This window comes from Scatophagus argus, chromosome 8 (assembly GCF_020382885.2).
Source record: "Scatophagus argus isolate fScaArg1 chromosome 8, fScaArg1.pri, whole genome shotgun sequence".
In the NCBI taxonomy this organism is placed as follows: Eukaryota; Metazoa; Chordata; class Actinopteri; family Scatophagidae; genus Scatophagus; species Scatophagus argus.
This window is the reverse complement of record NC_058500.1, coordinates 19,876,836-19,897,506: the sequence shown is the minus strand read 5'-3', so window position 1 is coordinate 19,897,506 and position 20,671 is coordinate 19,876,836. Positions and strand designations below refer to the sequence as shown.

General features: G+C 42.5%; 1 protein-coding gene across 4 annotated transcripts in view; it reads right to left on the bottom strand.

The window, feature by feature from the left end:
- Positions 1-20,671, bottom strand: part of agrn (agrin) — a 236,896-nt gene that overhangs the window by 148,069 nt on the left and 68,156 nt on the right. The window contains exon 1 of one of the 4 annotated variants that reach the window (XM_046396553.1): positions 524-2,725. The exons of 2 other annotated variants lie outside the window; for them this stretch is intronic. In XM_046396553.1, coding sequence (XP_046252509.1) covers positions 524-689 — 166 coding nt within the window. In that variant the 5' untranslated portion in view covers positions 690-2,725. Of the gene's footprint in view, positions 1-523; positions 2,726-20,671 lie in introns of those variants that run through there. One more of the 4 variants, XM_046396554.1, reaches the window with a different exon arrangement.

Here is a 20,671-nt window from a genome sequence, read left to right as displayed (position 1 = left end):
GTTCTTGATGCAGTGGGAGCAGATCGGGGAGGGGGGGTGTTGGGTTGGCTTTCCAGGCCAAAAGACAAATTTTCATTATCCAAACGCATTTAATCGCTATTTAATACTTTGTCTTGCAGTTCAGAGTAAATGCCAAGTCTTTACAATGGAGATATAAGGCAATTTCACAAGCCTGCAGACCCAGAATCAAGGAAAGGCGGGATGTGACTTTTGCTGTTCTAGTGTCCCTACTTCACATGCCAATAAGGCTGTCATGAGAGGTAAAATGAACTAGGTTTTGGGCTGTATTGTTTCAGCAAGGACACTGAAAGCAAAAACTAAGTGGAATGTGCAATGTAACATAATTTCTTTCTAAAATTCTGTCTCAAAGTTTGTGTCAGTACTTTGAAGTATGCTGAAGGATAAGCCTTTTTTTGCCGAACAGTCACTCATACATTTAGCTGCTATGAAAATGCAATGGAAGAGAATGCAATAAACTGCACTGCATACAGTAAAGTTGTGTGTTTGTGCTGAACCAACGTACAGTTGTTGAGGAACAGGAGCACGGCGAAGCCCAGTGTAGATGTGGCCAGCAGGATCAGACAGATGTTGCAGGGGATCATAAAGTAGCGCACAACCAGGGATACCTTGTGCTGGTACCTGCGGTCCTGCTCTGGTGGCGGTGGCGAAGGGTAGTGGCACCCGCTCATGCTCCACTCCAATGACCCTCTCCCCTCCAGGGTGGAGGAGAGGATGGGACGAGGAGGGCGACGAGGGGTGCCCAAAGACCCGTTGGAGAAAATGATGGCGGTGGGGTAAGGGCAGAGTATGAAGATGAAGATAAAACAAAAAGCAAAAAAGGTGCGTAATGATTGGTGTTTCAGCTGCGGTTCCAACTGTGTATTGCGGCGGGGACCCGGTGACTGTTTCTGTCAGAGAATCGCAGCAGCAAGCTTTCAGTGGTTTCCAAGCAACACATTTTTAGAGATAATAACACCCATTTGTGGAAAGAGGACAGACAGCGGGACAGAGATGTTGGACTCCTACAGCCCCCCACCTGTCCACACGACCTCCATTCTGCTGCATCCGCTAGGAAGAAGACAAACTAATACTAAGACTTTCAATGTGAGTATGTGTGCTTTATACTTACAGTGCAAACATGTGCGTGGATTTAAGTGGGTGATGATAATGTGTTTGAAAATGCGTGTTAGGGCACTTTTTGAATGAATGTATGTGAGATGCACCTAAACCAGAAAATTCTATGTTCAAATGTGGGTGTCTTGGATTGTCAAATATCCACACGGAAAATTTCCAAGCAATGGTACATCCACAAAAGGAATCCTCTTTTTCTTCCCTGTGACCCTGACTGATAGTTAGATGGAAGTGCAAGGGGTCTTCCTTGTCAAAGCCTTTACAAACCAAGTAAAGGTCTGGTGCCCAGCGACAACACGTAAGTATAAGTATTTTCCTCAGAGGCGACAGCCAAGCATCTTTTTTAGCCTCCCTGTGGCTGTTTCCTGTTGGGACAATAAGGCTTTGCTGCTCTCCTGAGCAATGATTTGCCGGACCTGCCTTTAACACAACACAGCTGCTTCTTTGTATCCGCTGGACTTGCTCTGCTGGTTTATGGTTTGGGATATGAAGAGATATACGACCGCAGCATGTAAAATCCGTCCAAACCTGACACCGTCACCAGAGCAACTTGTATCTGCTGTAGCGTGATTTGCGGGATGGCTCAAAAGCAGCTGGCTGCCTTTCGCTAAACCATATGCTCTTGTGTTCGCAGAGAGGGTTTGTTTTTCCTCCTCTTCTTTCCTGCTTGCCTGTCAATGCTCCTCGGTTCAATGACCTTTATTCCCAGCCAGTCTCTGGGAGAGGGTAAGCAGCTGCCCCCCACCCTGCTGGTGCGCTGGAGCTGAAAGCGGGTCAGAAGAAGTGCCGGAGAGGAGGAAAAAGTTGGAGAGGAGAACGATCGCAATCCCCACTCGACCTGTTAGCGCAGAGGTATCTTACACCCCAAGTAGCTTCTGATGAGCACTGAAACAGAGGCGCACGAACTGAGCACACTTATGGAAAGAAAAAGACAAAAAAAAAACTGTGTGTGATCAGAAATCAACCAAGAAAGTTGAGGCGGAGATTTGTGGGGCTATCTTCCCTTATGTCAGCACCCTGACAGAGAATCCCAACCAAATAAATAGAGGAAAAGGTTCTCATTGCATCCGGATCCTTGTAAGACTTATTTTCTCCTTTCAGGAAAAAACTTGTCCAACCTTTCTTGTCTTTCTCTGGTCATTCTGGTCTCTCATTTATACGCTTCCTCAAGCATCCAGTCCAGTGTCCAGTGCCTTGGCTGCCAGGATTTATGCACCAGTTTCTCCTCTGTAAGGATCCAACATTCACTGGCAGCCGAAACAACAAATTAGGCTCCGGGTTTTCATAACGCGCTTAATCCCCAGGCAGCAGGTAGTGGTCCCAGTGTCAGTGCACTCAGCCAGCTGAAGCAGGGTTGGAGTGAGTCAGTGAGAGAAGTCATCGGACAGACACGGCAATACAGAGAGAGAGGGGGGGGAGCAAACGGGAATGAAAGGGAGGACTGGCAAAAGCAAAAGCAGCTCCTGACATTTCAGGGATTTTTTTCTTTTTGAAGAAAACAGCATCAGCGTGTCGCTCAGCACAAACACTCTCCTCCTGAGCGCTCCTCTCTTAGCCCTCAGCCGGTGGAACGGATGAGCGCATAATGAGAGAGCAAGCGAGATAGTGCAAGCGAGAGAGAGAGAGAGAGAGAGAGAGCAATAGAGAAAGAGGTGGGGGGAGTGGTTGAGGGGCCGTCTTTAACAAAGGCAGAGAGGAGGAGGAGGGGTTGGAGTTGGGTGAGGGAATGGAAAAAAGAAAACGAGTGAGAATAAAGGCTTTGGGGAATAGTACTCGAGTCCTGTCAGAGTAGTGAGGGGGGCAGCAACAGTGTAGCAGCAAAACAAAAGAGGGTCACGGTCTTGGGAGATGTCAACCAACTCCTCCATTTGTTTACAGCCTAATCAAAAGAAAGCCTCTTCCACAAGAGCTGGAGAATCTCCACAAAGATTTAATGAGGCAAACTGAGAGAAAATAGGCCTGCGGAGGGAGGGAGGGAGCAAAACTTAAAACACATTAAAGTCAGTCACATATTGTGTCAATCCAAACTGCCTAACCTACTTGTTTTTTGACCGATATGCATAACCGGAGCAGAAATGAGCCTGATACTGAGTTAATTAACATTCCCATTTTAGACCTTTTATCTGAATTTCATGACAACTAACAACAAGTTTCCTTTTTTCCCTGTGTTGAATAATATGGTAAAAAAATATATATATATATATATATATATATATATATATATATATATATATATATATATATATATATTCAGCAGATTTGGCAAATGATCTGAGGGGGGAAACGTTTCCATCAATTTCATAGCATGTAATTTTTTGCCCTTTTGTAAAAGCGATGCATTATTGCACCTCTAATGCGATAATGAGGTCAGAATGGAGAGGCGGTTACGCTTTGTTTTACCAAGACGCTGCATCAATATCTACTTTGAACAAACTCAATGGCAGCAGGCAGCAGATGCGAGGCGGTATCTATCATCAATTATTTATGTTTTTTTCACTCTCTCTATCTGTGTCTCCATCTCCATCTCTGCCGTTCAATCCCTCCCACTCTGTGCTTTACACAAGGGTGTGCACAAGCATACACACTGGTAGGGATGCACACAGTGGCTGCATCCACAGAGGAATTGCACGAATGCACACACAATTGCCTTTTCTGTTTGACAGAAACTAGCCCATTGGCTACACACAGCAAAATGGCTCCTTTTGCCTTTTTGCCTCCACTGGTTTTCAGCCTACAAGGAAACTTAACTCAGACACACAATCAAACTACACAGGATTCTCTCTCTCTCTCTCACACACACACACACACACAGGTATGTGAACTTGCTTCCTTCCAAAGTCATTTATCTCAATGGACAGTGTTCATTCCCAAACCTAAGCTGAGCTCTGTGGGGGAGACTCTAATTCCAGGGGTGCCAGGTTTTCAGACTGCCCGCTGAGGGTCAAGAGTTCACCTCCCCAATCAGCAGCAACAACACCCACCCAGATTTGCCTCTCCCCTCTCTGCTCTTTCCAGACACGATACCCCAGACAGTCCACATCAGCTCTCACATTGCATAACAAAACCTGATTGATGGACTGACTGAAAAGAAGAAGGAAACAGCTGCTGTCCCTTGTGCCGCCTTTCTTTTGTCTCCCTTCCCACTTTTATCTTTAAATGTCTTCATCATTGTGTTTATTGTCTCGATGAGTGGGAATTTCGGGTGAAGCAAGGGGGTTAAAACAATTCTAACATACAGAAGCACATAACAGCATGATTACAACTTGCGAGCAAAAATAAAATGCCAAAGTCTGCCAGCAGAGGGTGCTGGAGAGCCAGGCCCAGCTCTCTGCTCTGCTGCCACGACCCAAATAAGATCTTCCGTCAACATCAAAGCTCAGCTGCTTTGATCCATTTTTAATGCCACAAGTATCGCACAAGGTTAACATCTCTCTCTGCAGGCTTTGAAATGGCAATTTCTATTAAGGAGCCAAAGAGGCTGCTCTCTTGTTTAATGGTTTGGCAGGAGTAAAAGTTGATGTGTGTGCATCTGCACGTGTGTGTGCTTTCCTTTATGCAGTGTGTGAAAAATTTGTCAAGTTTAATGACTGATCGACAATGATGCTTCAATCAATGTGTGTGTGTGTGTGTGTGTGTGTGTGTTTGTGTGTGTGTGTGCAGCACAGCTCACATCCCGGTCTTCTGGTTGGCCGGCGTTAATCAAACTGATCTAAGAGAAAACAGTTACTTTGCTGAATGACAATTTCTCCTCCAGAAAGCAGAAAGGATTATCGTGTGAAAAAGAGATCATTACCACTGAGAAAAACACAACCAACATCAGGAAAAGGCAGGAGACATTTTCTGTCTTTTTGCATCATCTTTATATTTGCATCATCTTCACATAGGAGCTACGTTCCAGCTGCACTGTGACGGGGTCAAGGGTCAGATATGCACTGTTTTACAGGTGATACATGCTTCTAGCCAAGCAACACCCAGTCAACATCTGCAGCACCTTCTCCTGCAGGCAGCAATTAAAGAAATAAAAATCTAATTTGAACAGCAACATTTTAACTGTGGTGCTGATACCTAATAACTCGCCAGAGATGGTAAAGATGAGTAAGCATACAAGGGATGGATTTCTCAGAAAACTGCTTTATCACATTTAGAACCGGTAAAGTCATTCAACTCATTACGATGACCTTACATGCTTAGTTTGACTTTGGATAATGTACTTGTTCAAGTTCGCTAACAAAGAACTATCCCAGAAATAGGTATGAGTTCTTCAGCTGAATCTTTCATCAAATGATCTGTTTGAGGAAAAACTGCGCACAAAGATCTATGGCTAAATGTGACAACAGCTTTGTACATTAGAGTGTGTGGAAAAATTCTGTGTTGATGAATACACCAACACCCCATTAGAGTGGTCCATTTTTCAAAGCAGGAGCTATCAAAAGCTGAAGCTGTTCCCTTCACTAATGGCATTAGAGATCATCCGTTCCTGCTGTCCATTGTAAATGAGGGTTTTAATGATGTTGATGAAAAGAATAAAGTCTGTTAAAATTTAGACTCAATTTCGTAATTGCCTGCACTAAAGCCTGTGTACTGGCCCACTCAACTATTCATGTGCACTTCATTTCCAAGATAATTCACTGTAATATTTGTCATGTTGTGTTTTGTTTTGGTGCATGTATATGTATAGATAATGAGAAATCTGCTGCAATGAGGGTTATTTCAGCCAATGGCATCTCAAAAGGTTAATGAGGAGCTACTGACACCTACTTCCTTGTATATATTTTACATCAACACAGTAACACTTCTTATAATTTATCTAATTAAACAGCAAATTTTGAATTCAAGGCCACAAATTCCACTTTCAGGGACATTAGGTGGACGTCAGAAAGCCACGCTGAATTCTTCATGTGCAACGAACTGTGGAGCCAGGCTCCAGTAGGGAGACCCTAGCGGGTGGGCCAGTTGTCTCGCTACGGTATTAACTCCAATCATAAGTCAGACTTCACTGCCGACTTCCCAGTCATCAGACCTTTGAAATGAACGAGAACAGGGCCTCTCACAGCTGTGCGCAGCCAATGGAATTAACCTCTGCTGAACTGGGGCTCAAGGAAAATGAGTGGGACGCACAAAGACAGAAGATGATGAGAGACGAAAACAAGATGCTTCTCTCACAAGTGTTGTCATGACAACCAAGCATTAATACCACAATAAATGACCAAAAAAAAAAACATTTTAGAAATGTCAGACACTTGTTTCACAATCTCAAAGTTGAAATTCATTTCAACTTAAGACAGGACTACCAATTAAAAGAAAAATGAGCATGAATGTCTTTGAAAGGTCTTTGGTCACCAAAAGCATCAATAATATTAATTCTTCAAAAAACTGTACTGTGGATATGAACACCATTGTTCCAAAAGATATTATTTTGGTGTTTTGATGATGGAGGTAAAGCATTGCCTAACCTCGCATTTCGCCTGAAAACAACTCAGCACATAAGGCCAGTTTGAGTAATAGATCCATGAGTTTAAAGGAGGTTTAAAACACTGTGTAGCAGTTTACAAGACTATGGGGCAGGAGTTTTCACATCACAATGAATGCATACCATCACAGTGTCTTACTGCATAATGTTGCTTTGCCTTGCAGCAAAAATTGTGACTGGTTCCACTTTGTTACTTTGACCTTGAGTTTTTGCTTGAGTACAACTCACTGAAATGAATGAGGGTCTGACTGAACACATTACTGTAAAACATCCCATAAGTGCTCAGTTCTGCTGATTGTGAAGGCCAGAACACGAGTTGCATCATTTTCACATCAGCCATTCAGAAAGTGTCCTGTACGGAAGCATCTGCATTCAATTTACATGATTTTATATATGCAGATCATAATAGTTAACAAGAGGACTTAAAACATGGATGTGGCCTTACTCATGGACTACCTGTGCAGCTCAAAATGGTGAACCATGTCTTCATACAAATCACAATTCACCTATGCCGCTTCTGAAAACCAACACCAGTAGTCCAATATTGTACTTTTTGATTAAAAATCACAATATTAGACTACTGTGATGGTTACTCGATGATTTCTCCCATCATATTTTAGTTTGAACGTTTGAAGTTGGTGTCGTGTCAAAGCAAAAATTCTGTTTTCATGACAACATTATTTGTGACTCAGTGCATGATGGTACCATTGTGCAGTGTTAATGTAAGTGTGAATGAGAGAGTTCACACACTGGGTGGGCTCCACACAATGTGACTCACAATATGACACATCGCCCAGTATGTGTTGTCAACTTGGGTACACTATGACGCTGAAAGCAGCAAATTGCAGCCCACATCTGAATATGATTGTGCACTCGGGTCATCTTGGCATTCAGACACAGAATATCAGCCAGAAGCCTGATGTCTGTGTCTTGACTTTGCTTAGCCAGGCCGCCATCCACAGAGGAGTCTTCAGCCAGTAGGATCCACCTGTCCACACTCAACACTTCTGGCTACATTATCCTTTTCTTTCCACTACATCCCACGCTGCTATGACCTGCATTTTCTGCCCATTATGAGCCAGCTCTTAGCCCGAGGTCTCATTCAGGACCTGTCCACTGCTGGACATTTAGTTGCCTCTCATACGGTGAGGATGATACTCCTCGCCTCGGGCCTCATCTAGAGCCAGAACACACCAGATAGTAGCTGCAGGGCTGATGATCTCAGACCTGCAGACCACTGACCTTCCCTTTCCACTGCTCTTCTAAATGAAGTGGAACCCGGTCAGGAAGGAGTAACTCATTATTAGCCACCCCCCTCCCCCTGCACATCAACACCCACAACAATAATGATTACAGGATGTAATATCCTCCCCGCTCCACTGCCTTGCCCTGTTTATTCAGGTCTTCAGCACAACATTTTCCCTTAATAGCCATGTAGGAAATTATTCCCATAGACAAGAAAATACAGGGAAATAATCACAGCAAAAGAATGAAATGGCTAAAAAGGAAAATGACAGAGAAAGATAAAAAGAGAAAGAGGAGAAAGAGAGCAACCTTGGAGCTTGGTTGCTCCATGCAGAGCTAGTAGAGAGTGACACTTCTCCATGTTTCTGGCATATGGAGCCAATTGTGGAAGCAGTGCAGGAAGGCTAGGAGCAGAGAATCAGAGGAGGAGCGGCTGGCTCTGACAGCCCTCACGCAGGAAAGGCAAGGACTGATGGAACTGAAGAATGATACAGATGTCAGTCTCTGGCCAAGTCAGCCATCTGTCACAGGAAACTGGCCAAGTCACAATGGACCCGTCATACAGCTTAAGTGGCTGGAGACTTGTGATGACCAGTCATTATGAGCTGAGCGCTGTCCTTTCAACATGGCCCATTCCCAACAGCAGCTTGCATTTATGTAGACAGAGGACGGCTAGACGCACAAGTAGGGCTCGCTATATACTTAACATCAACACTTTCTGAGTATGGCCAAGAGTGTGAAATAGAGAACGCCAACAACGCTTTCATGGTTTGTTTACCAATTCTTTGATGAGATATTTTTTGATCTGAATTCAGTTTAATAGGCAGCATTATTGATCTAACACAGATAAATTGTTTGTAAGTGAAAATGTTGTCAAATAAAGAAAGGGTTAAGTTTTTATTTCCCAACATAAAGGTATGTTCAGACAACATGCAAAGCTAATTTTCAACTTGTGTTAGTCATACAAATATTTAATATTTGGTTAATTTGAAAAAAAAAAAAACAGATAAAAGCCATTGAACAAAGCAGTCTGATTTGCATTCCCCATTTTTGCACAAAAAAACTGATTTGGGAAATCAAAATTGAAACCTGTTTTAATTTCAACTTCTATTTTGTGTCCATTCAAGTAATTTTAAGGGATTTCATGTACTGTATAAAGACTGACAAAATATTCAAATGATAGCCAGGTTTACAGAAGAAAGTTCAGGTTGAGAAATAATGGAAAGAAAAACTGTGTGGGAGCCATGATTACAGCAAAGTTAACACTGCTGTTAAAAAAGTCAGAAACAGAGGGAAATGTCAGTTCAAAAGCTAACAGAGCCAATGTGTTGTAGACTTGCTGCTCCCTATAGAAAAGGATTGATGCCAAGACGGAAAATTGAAAATTCTTTAGCATTTCCTCTTTTTCACATGAAAGGTTTCAGTTATTTAATGAGCAGTATGTTTGACGCAGAACACTGTCATTATGCACACTGACTTGAACTAGAAATAGGCCTTATGTTCTACTGTACCACAAATACGATGTGTACATTAACAACCCTGCTTTTTTCACACATGATTACTGTTGCCTTTACATCGAATCAACATACATCGCTGTGACATACACATACCGTACACAACAACAGATTTACCTGATCGGCTTTCCGACATCGAAGCTGACAGTGACAAGCTATTATACACTGGGACCCTTTCATTTGCATTTACAGTAATGAACTCGCTCTCCTCCCTTCTCTATCTTTTGCCTTCTCTCGGCCCGTCACTGGCTGCTAGCTGCACATCGAGTTGGATCTTCTCAGATAGAGGCCAGGGAGGGAATATTAATTGGCGAGCAATGCTGAGACGCAGCCCATAAATGAAACGGCTATAAATTATTTATATGCCTAATCAGACGGCATGTGCTCAAGTTATTCTCTCAAACATGACAGCTTCTGTACTATTCTTTTTTTTTTCCTCCTCGTAAATAATTCTAGTTCCTTTTGGTAAGAGTGCACTCAGATAAGCTGCAAGTAGAAGCCTAATGAAAATATGGTGCCACAATGACGAAATAGCTGTTTTCTGGCTGCAATCACGGTCAGGAAAATGAATGACCCGCTTAGCACCTGGTATTAAAATGCACCCCACATAAGGAGGGTTTTATTCTGATAGACCAAAAGCAGATAAAGTTCATGTGCAAATGCATGCAAGCTACAATGACTATTAGCAGCCAGGTGTGGATGAAATGAGACTGAACCAAGGTGAGTGGATGCAGGGATTATATAACAGGAAAGAACAAAAAAACATTTGCACATATACTGAACCAGCAGCTGTATTTTCATAACAGCAAATCATTTAAACGAGTACTGAACAAAATGTCAATGAACATAAACAGCTTTATTGATTATGGATTAACAGCAAGTCCTATTAAGTTAATGACAAATTGCCTAAAAGACCTCTAGAACTGCACATACAAGTGTTTCTTCATCCTTCCAAAGCAACAAACTTCCTGGTACAAATAACTGTTAAAAAATATATCTCTTTGATGATGTGACTTTAGGTTCAAAGCATGGTATGGATTAAAATTACTACTGCACCAGGGTTAGGGAAGGCTTGACACTCTCTCAACCTCCCTGCACCCTGCATTTTGAGAGATTAATTTGCCAAAACCCTAGACATGTACGAGTCCTCAGTCACTCGGTTAATTCACTCGGCTCCTAAAAACAACCCGAGTTTCATGAATCCCTCTCTTCATTAACCCGGTTCTGTTGAGTTCTTGGCAACACTTGCTGCTAACAACCCATATGAATACAAAATTATAAATTGCTGCATTCATAATCTCTTTATAAGCTCCCCCTTTGTTCTAAGTAGTTGTTAGCAAAAAGCTGTTGCTGTTGCCGTTACATGGATTATCAGTGGTTGCTATCATATTCGTCATCAGGGGACTCAGGCGGCTGATCCGGATCGGCTGGATCAGGCTGTAACCGACTGGCTTGAGCGAGTACGCAGGGTTCACAGCACCAAACAGATCTGAATGCACTCATGACTGTAACAGAGATTTTACTGGGTCTTGGTTGTGGATCCTTGTGGATCTGGATCTGTGAGTCCTGTACACTCACTCGGCTCAGTCGATTGCAGTCTGATCCAACTGATCTGGATCTGCTATGTTTCCGGCCATGCAGGAAGTTTTTCTAACTTGACTCAGTCGGATGCCATCGGAGTCCCCTGATGACAAATAAGTTAGCCACCACTGCTAGTCTGTGTAGTTTATACTATTAGCTGCAGCAGTTTCTTGCCAGCAACTGCTTAGAGCAAATGGAGTAGGTTTTAAGGACACTGGATGGCCCAGTTTGAAGTCTGAATTTACATGGGTTGTCAGCAGAAATGTTACATTACATTACGTTTATTTAATACTTCTATTAGCTTTATTTGTCCCAAAGACATGACACTACAATACAATATGTGACCAATATCTTTTGGTGTTATGTTTGAATCCAATACAGTTCAATTCAGTTTATTTATATAGCGCCAATTCACAACAAAAGTTATCTCATGACACTTTCCAATTAGAGCAAGTCTAGACCATAATCTTTAATTAAATGTTGAAGCAAACATTCTGTAGTCCTACTGCTCCAATCTTTAATTGGAAACATTGTTTGTTATGCGTTTTGGAGTGATGGAGATATTGCCTGCACTCTTCATTGTGCAGATTCAGGCTTGCGTGACCTAAAAGAACTTTAGAGTTGGGTTTCACCGGTAGGTTCTTGCTGATACTGACTCAAGTGACTCAAAGGACTCAAGTAACTCAACTAGCTCAGTATATGGAGTGATGTGGGGGGACTCAAGTCCATGCGCAGAATCGGATTTGCCACGACTGCAAAACACAATGAAAAAGTTAAAGACAAATTTGGCTGAAAGCATTTTTTTTTTCAAATTTTCTATAGATTTTTAGATTTTTATAGATTTTATTGGAATAATAATGAAATTTAAAATACAAATCAGCAGACAAACAGGGATAAGGATCATACCTCAATGCTTTTTGTTACTGTTTACTCAGTTTTAGACAATTTTGAATTTAGGCAAATTTGTTTTACAGAACTTAACAATACAAAAGATTTTTTTTTCTGAAAGTAAAAAGAATAATTTTAACATCAGTTCAAAGCCTCAAGGCCTGCTATCAAAAGATATCAAACAATACCCAGAGCCACAAAACACTTAACATATATATATCGGTAGCTGCAGTCCTAATTTAAACATCAGGACAAGACACATTCTGGACACAAGATGAATTCCAGCCATTACGACCACCATCATCAGCAGCACTCTGCTGGTGCAAACAGGATTTCTCCTGCTCTTCTTGAGCTCAGGGTTTTGCAGGGTCAGTGCCATTACACTTAGTTTGCAGTTAGGAGGAAACCAAAGCCAGGAGAGGGGGCCATTACTGACTGTAGAGAGCAGAGAGTACCCAGTAAAGAACTATCATCAGACTCCTGAGATGGCTGACAGACAACAATAAACCCTCCTACAACCCTGAGACCAACTGTCTCCCAACCAAGGCTTTAGATGCTTCTTCCTTTCGCGCCGCACAGTGCTCTGAGACTCACAAACACATTCATTTAAGATAAGCACAATGACTTGGCATTCAAGACAGAGAAAAATATATAGACAGACACATTTCTTCCGTCAGATGCCATGAGGTGGTGCAGGGATAAAATAAATGATGTGCTAAATATTTGTAAGAAAGTAAGATAACAGGATGTTTCAAAGGATGTTTTGTAATTCCCGTCTCATAAATCTTATGGCCAGAAAAAGCCGATGCAAGCAGATGCACAGAGATTTTTCCAAGACCATTTTAGCGGAATTACTGATCTTTCATGACCTCCTTTTCAACTGTTCACAACTGAGAAATCATTTACTTCAGTTACCAAAACTGTGATTAGCTGGAAAAGACACCTTCTAAATCCAGTTTTGACAAACATCGTATTCACTGTGTGTCCTTGAGCAAGACTCTAAATTGCATCCAATCGCTGAGTGCTGCCTTGTGGCTAAGCCTGACCTCTGACCTCCATCTTTAAGAAGACAGGAGAAAAGAGAATTTCTCCAGAAGGATCAATAAGGTATCTATTTTTTTGATGCTGGGTCACAGCAGAAAACCTTCAATCTTCCCTGGTTACTGGCCTCAATTTTAGATTCTAACTGCACAAACGTCCACTGTGTCCATAAACGTGGAGATACAGCATTTGGATCTGAGGTTTGAATGAAGTTTGAACAGCAGGACTAAGAATAGGTGTGCTTCATCATTACAGTACAGCAGTACAGCTATCAAACATATCTATGAATTTTGGGATCAACTTTACAATGTTTAGTTTTTGGTTTGGCACAGCGCAAGGCTCTGACTTGCTGGAAACCCATAGATGCCCATAACTATGAATGTGTTCGTGAGAATTTGAGCTCTCTAGTCAGCCAGTTACCAGTCTGACATGGGTGGATAGATGGATGGATCCTGCAGTCATTCCAGAGTAAGTGATAAAACATCCATTCATACAGGACATGGGGTAAATCAATCTAGTGTGAATCAATGGAAGGGGGCAAATACGCAGTTCTTTAGACCCTTGATAAAACCAGTGTGTATTTGTGTATGGATTTCTACATGTCCTTCTTTTGTGGCCCTCCCTCTTCATCTTCATCAGCTTGTGCACAACAGCCAAGACTCAATCACGGTGTGAGCAGTGTGTGCCGATGTATCAACTCGTCTGTCATCCAGAAGTGACGGGGGTGGAGTCAGGGGGAGGTGGGGGAGGACAGTGGACCTGGTTTTTGCAAGCAAACGCATGACAATGATGAGCTTGGCATGACGCCGAGGCAACAAGCAGCCTCATCCATTATTCATCTGGGTAACAAACTGATAAATGAGGCAAATGAAGAGGAACAACGGCAGCGAAAATCATGCCGATGGACCGAAAGAGACATTTAGATGCCAGCAGCACCAGCAGCACCCTGAGGCGCATATTAATCTGCGAGGTAAACAACAAGGTCTGGACACAGGGTCAAAGCAAAGCGGCTTTACGCCTCTCATCCTTGAGAAGAGTAATGTGGAGTAACGCCGCACCTTTTGAAGATGGGATTTACTCCCAAAAGGTGTGCTCAATCATACCGGAGAAGACATACAGGTGTTACAGAGAGGGTTCTCACCTCTGCAGAATCAACACATGTATAACAGCTAGTTCTCAAATTGTCATTGCCTATGCATCCAGCACTGTCCACATCAGACCCCTCTACCAATACCCCTGCAGCACAAGTTAGTCTCAAACAGCTGCATTAGTCTTTCAGAACAGGTACAGAGAGCAAGAATGATATCCTGGGTCTCACATGTCACGCCAAATTCATATAACATGATCCAAACGAGACAGCAGGGGGATGAATTATCGCCCTGTTGCCACGGTAACACCTCATATGCAGAAAACACCATGCCGTGGTTTGAAAAATGGTGATTTGTGAGATTTGATTTTGAAAAACCATTCCAGTGAAGAGCGGGAGGGAGTGAGGTACAAAAGAGAGAAAAAGACTGACAGCAAAAAAGAGAGAGAAAGAAAAGAGACCCAGATGCAGTGAGAAGAAGGCGGGAGGAAGAGAGAAACTAGGCGAGGCTTCACTCACAGCAATTTGCAGCAGTGCTTTAGACAATTTGGGTCACTTCTGTCACTGTATTTCTATAAGGAGAGCAGAAACACCTCATCTGCCATTCATTTCATTTCCATTCCAACACCTGCAAGCCATTTGCATTCTGTCAGTTTTTCCCCTCTCTTTTATTTCTCCGCATGCCACTACATTTCCTGAATGATAACGTACTGGCAATTTCTACACTGGCATAGCACGCGCCAGGACACAACCTGCATCCAAAACAAAGGGAAAATGGCAAGCCTTTTTTCTTTCAATCTCCAAAATTCTTTTTCTTCATCCTCCACCCCAAAGTCCCAGTCCTCCTCTCAGGTTTCCACTGACAATCCCCCCAAACTCTTGATCAAATCCAGATCTTTGCTACCTGACCCTTATGAGCCCTTGCAGGGCCCAGTGACTCCCTCGGGACCTGAGACCAGATCGCATGTCTCGTCTCTCCACAGCAACAAATGAACCAGGCGCTCGATAGCTCGCCTGACTGGCTGTCATGACATCTATGCCATCATTCCTAACAATGGAGCACCACACAGCCACATGGCTTTCTGCAGGCTGCAGGCTTTACTGGCAGATTATACAAGGGCAAGCAGGCAGCTGTGCAGAATAAGGCAAGTTTCATCAAGTTAAATCTAACATGTTTTCAAAACCAGTTAGAATGAAATATGGCTCCAATTTTGCTACTAGGAATGAATGTGAAAATGAAAACTGTAGTCTTAAGGGGAGTAGCTCGGCTTGTCTGGGTTGATCCCTCATGAGAAAGCACAAAAACAGTGTGAAGACCTTAAAAGGAAAATTTAAGAGTAACAGGCTGAAGAACGTTATATGAATATGAATATTATATATATATATCATATATCTATGAACTGAGATATTCACAATACATCCATATTCATGAGATTTTTAAGCAGCTCTGTGCAATTATCACATACTGGTAGCCCCAAAACGTCAGAGATGTGCTGGGATGAAACTGTTTTTGAATTTTTAGGATTAAAAACCTGTATGCAGCTCTTCATGTTTAGCGATTAGACCGGTCTGTGAAGCTTTACACCAAAGAGTAGCACAGGGATAAGAGAGAAAATAAGGATCTAACACTGGTGAGTCCTGCTTTCTTAGGATGGAGCACTTGCCCACTGCCGGTTGCAAGACAGGATTTCACTCCAGTGGTAGTCCTTGAATTTCTTGTTCCTCCTTTTATCTTTCCTCTTTGGAGATTGCAGTCATTTCTGTAGTGCCAACAGTGATGTCCTTTTCCTTGAATTGTCTGTTTTGATAATGTTCTTTCCTTTGTCTGTTCAGCCTTGGTGGCTATTACTGGTAATACTAACCACACACTAGCTCTGTTCCTACAATACAAACCAAAAGTATCAATCAAGCTCAAATGCATCTGTTTCTACTCCTTGAAAGACTTTCCAAAGAAGAGTATTTGAACTAGGAAATGAAAAAAATATTTAAGTGTGAAAATAGCGACAATACTGTCAATCATGTTGGTGTTAATGATCAGGATTTTAATTTCAAAAGGCTGCAAATGACCATTATTCTCATCATCACGAGTTTGTTGATTTTTTCTATTTAAATTAATTAAAGTTATAATTTCTCTAAGGCCAAGGTGACATCTTCAAATAGATTGTTCTGACTGATCAATAGCCCCAAATATATTCAGCTTACACCAATATAAAGCAGATAAATGAGCAAATGCTCATATTTATTTCAGAAAAGTTTACATCTCGAAATGTACTCATTCACTCACTTTCAAGACTTAGATGTGAGGATCAATTATACTTAGTTCATGTACATATGAAGATGCAGCCAACAAATAGTCCCACATATAACCTCAAGTAAATCCACTTCTTGTGTTTCCACTTTTTTGTAAATAAACACAATAAAACAAATTAATTATGTTAACCAATTATAGGTGCTGGTAGGTGGGTTGTGTTTCTGTTTTCCTCTGTTTCCAGTCTTTATGCTAAGTTAACCAGCTGCTGGTTGTAGTTTCATATTTACAGTACACAAATGAGTGTTCACTTCCCAAATATTCTTGCAAAAAGTTTTACTTGGACAAACAGCCCAGCCTTCTGATTTCGACTGATTAGACAGGTGTAATTTTCGGTAAGAATCATGCCTTGAGCAGCTTTAAGATGTTTTTAACATGTGCACACACCCTAGGAACTCTGCGTATGCGCTCTGTGGGGCTGTGGTTGTCCTGTGATTGAGAATCTAGGGCAAACCCCTTAAGTGGAGAGATGGGGAGAGGGAGGGAGATCATCAGAGCCATTACTACGTGATAAATGATTTGCTAGCTGGTGAGTTGCCCTGAGGGAGACGGTGTGGTGGGCAGAGTGTGTGTGTGTGTGTGTGTGTGTGTGACTGGGAGGGGTTAAATCTGTGGCTTACTTATATCAAGATCCCATGACACCCATGTCCTGCTAATGCAATCTGCTTCATCACAGGGGGAAAAAGGGGGTTAAAGGTACAGCCACACACACACACACACACACACTCTCACACACAAAACTGAAAAAAACTGAACTCTAACTATTGAACTCAACTATGCGCACATTCTGTCACAGACAGGCACACACAATCAAACTTCTCCATGCACACACACACACACACACACACACACACACACATATGCACGCACACAATCTTACTCTCTCACATATACTCTACAGGCAATCACATCTCAGGGGACAAGGAGCTGGAGCCCGGGCCGAGCTCAGAGGAGGAGGAGGAGGCAAATTAGTGCAGAGTTGAAAGAGCACAGTGGCAGACGGAGAGAGAGGGAAAGATTGCAGAGGGGTTAGAGTAGGCCAGGCTGGTGGAAAAGACGGACTGCTTGAACAGTGGGCGAAGATGTGTGAGGGATGAGAGGTGTGAGAAGAGAGAACGAGAGAGAGATAGTAAGGCGATTCAGGTGCAGTAAAAAAAAAAAGAGGGATTAGATGTTAAGAGTTTGACAAGCTTGAATGAACAAAGAGAAAGATAGATAGAGAGAGAGAGAGAGAGAGAGAAGAAAACACAGGGGATCTGGAATGACAGCGAGGAGCTGAAAGGGTGAGAGTAAGGGAAAGACGGCAAGAGGGTAATGGCTGGTGGGAGAGGTGCAAGCAGCTCCTGCCAAGACAGAGGAAGAACCGGAGAGGAAAAAGAGGGAGAGAAATTGAGCAGCGTAACCCTAAAGACCCTGCTGTCTGCCGAGGAGAGTGTTGTGTGTAGGTAGATGTGTGCATGTGCGTGTCTACATCGTTGTATGGTGCATGTTGCTCTGGCAGGTTTGCGAGCTGATGTCAGGCTGCTCAGCTTTACCGTGGTTCAGATGGGAGGGGGGGGGTGGGTGGGGGGGGGGGGGGGGGGGGGGGGGGGGGGTCTGCTGCAATAGCCCCCAGGGAAGCTCTTCTTGTTGGGGTGAGACTGCCTGCCTGCCTGAATGGCCTGCCGCCTCCATCCTCTGGATGAGGCCCAGGAAAAGAGATGCAGCTGGATGAGCTCTGGCTCAGAGTCTGAGTACCATACTACAAGCCAATATACGTCCGGAGATGATAGGCTAACATACAGGTGGAAGGACGCAGAAACTGAAAGCGAGCAGTTTGTGCAGATCATGTCTTTTCATCAGGATTTCTTTGCAAAATTTGTGGCTCTAAGTTTGGCACATTTCATTATTTTCTGACATTTTGTTGGCAAATGATCAGTGGCTTAATCAAAGTTAAAAACGGACAGATGAAAATATTCATTAGCTGCAGCTCTTCCTTTTTGTCAGCACTAATGGAACTGTCTAAGAATTAACACGGTAATGACTGCTGATATACAAATATTAAAAACCTCAATTTGTTTTTCTTCTGATGAACAATTATTACACAGTATATTAAAATTAAACTCAAACCAAAGTCCATCATAAGACACAAAGGCAATAAGTCTGGGAATCCAGCCTACAAATGAGTTGGTGTGGTGCTGACCTTTTTCCTGAATTACTTCCCCTTTTCTTCCACTTATGCATTGGCGAGGTTGGAGAAGTAACGATGATCCCTGACTTAGCAAGAAACCAAGACCGCAAATTGCTCATCAGTAGTACTAGCTAGGGCCTTAATATGCTCCCAAACGGATGCGGATGAACATCTGCGGACAGCTGTGAACACCAGGGATGTGTAGCAGTTCTGTTTGTACTCCCCTCTGGGGTCTGCTTGGAGGATGCATTCCTCATATGAGCAGGACTGCCCTAAAAAACTGGAGGTAACTCAAAATTATACAAAATCATACTTCTCACGAGTATGTGATTATCCAGAAAGTACAAACTCAGTTTAAGGTGAATGTCCCTGTAGACACACTGCTTGTACAAATACCATGAACTGACCAGTCTTCAGGACTGTTCCAGATTTTCCAGAAAGTACAAGCAATTCAGAGTGAAATTTCCTTAGTACAAACTGTATGATAATCTATGCATGATAAATGCTTTTGTGTTAATCATTTGTTCAAATATGGAAATAATGTGAAAGTTTGGCTAATACCAAACACTATCTGTCATGTCTGACTATATATATTATGCAATAGAATATACTGAGCTATGTATCTCCAATACCACACAGCCTGTAAAGACTAAATGTGTGACCTTGGCTCAAAGCAGGATTTGGCTTCAAAGCCCAAACAGCTGATGATGCAAGACACAACTTAGAGTAAGCTTGATCATCCCTTCAGCAGAGTTTATCTTTGCTCAGTCCCATATCCCCAGGTCAATAATGTTGACTCATCGACCACCCCTTCTTCTGTTGTCGATAAAGCACACTATAGCCTTTTAGCTCCTGCTTTGGCTCTGTAAAGTAGAAACAAAGCGAATGACCCCTCAGGACTGATCAAGACCCAGGAAAACAGAGGCCGATGCTGATGATAAAGCCCCACTATGAGCAATGTGTATTTTATTGTGGCTGTTTTCCCTCTAAAACTCACAAAAACTGCACTGGCATTTTAGCCAGATGGATAAGATGAAGGGGGATTAAGAAGGCGATGATTTGTAGGTGGATGATTCGAGACTGCTGCCAGGGTAAAGAAAGAGAAATGATTTGGCCACTCTTGGCCTTTAAAATCGTTCTTTTCCTCCAGTGATTCTAGCTTTGCTCTTTCCTTACATCACTCTCCATCTTATCGATCAGGAAATCAGCTGCCTAATAGGCAGGTAGTGCTCAAAGCAGAAACAGTGCAGAATATGGAAATGAACAATTAAAGCAGTCCTTCTTGGCAAAGGACAGTCTGATGGTCAGACAGGCCACTCTGGGAGGGTGGAAGGGGACAGATTTCTGCCTCCCCGAGACTGAGAGGCTCAAAAAGTAATTCACCTGGAAATCAATTTTCATCACGTCTATTACAGACCGCCGACGGACCGAAAAAGAAAGAGGAGAGAGACAGACCAAGAGAGACTCTCATTTCCCCTTTTTATCCTTGTTGTATTTTTCTTCCCTCTTTCACTGTCTAAACCATTTCCACAGCAGAGTGCACTGGCCACAGAAAGACATCTGCAGTCGATCATGATAAACAGTCCGCATCTCTCCCATTTGTTTCCCTAAAAACCACAGACTTGCATGAGTAAAAGCTACAGCTGCCGCTTCCTCATGGGACACCTTATGCATTAAATCACGATGTAAGGAATTCAAGCTTGTGAATACAAATGTTGGTGTTGACATCTTTGGAGGGTGACTGCTTATACCTTCATGTTAATTTATTTAAGAAAAGAGTAAGATTTTGATTTAAAATCCATTTAAATAGGCAACCTGCAAAATGAGGCTGCTCAAACAAACACTGGGTTCTACCCAGAAATTATTCTTGTTAGAAGGCAAAAGCCTTGGATATGGCATCAGACCTTCATTTAACAATAAAGTTATTCTCTGAAACCCAAATTAGACTGGATAAAAAAAAAGAAGAAAATTCTAGCTGTTGGCAATGACAAGACTGCTAATACAAGAAATGGACAATGTTCTTTTCATTGTTACTAAAGTAAAAGCAGGTCATAAAGGCAATTCCCCTTATTTAATAGAAGTGGAGTGGTGGACTAAACAGAAGGCATACAAAGAGCATCAGGTTTGCCACTTGTCTAAAACCTAAAGAGCTTCTCTTTTATTTTAATAAGAGCACTACCCCTTATCCCTCATTCTCCATCCAAACCACCAACTTCTCTAGTTTTCCCTCGCCGAG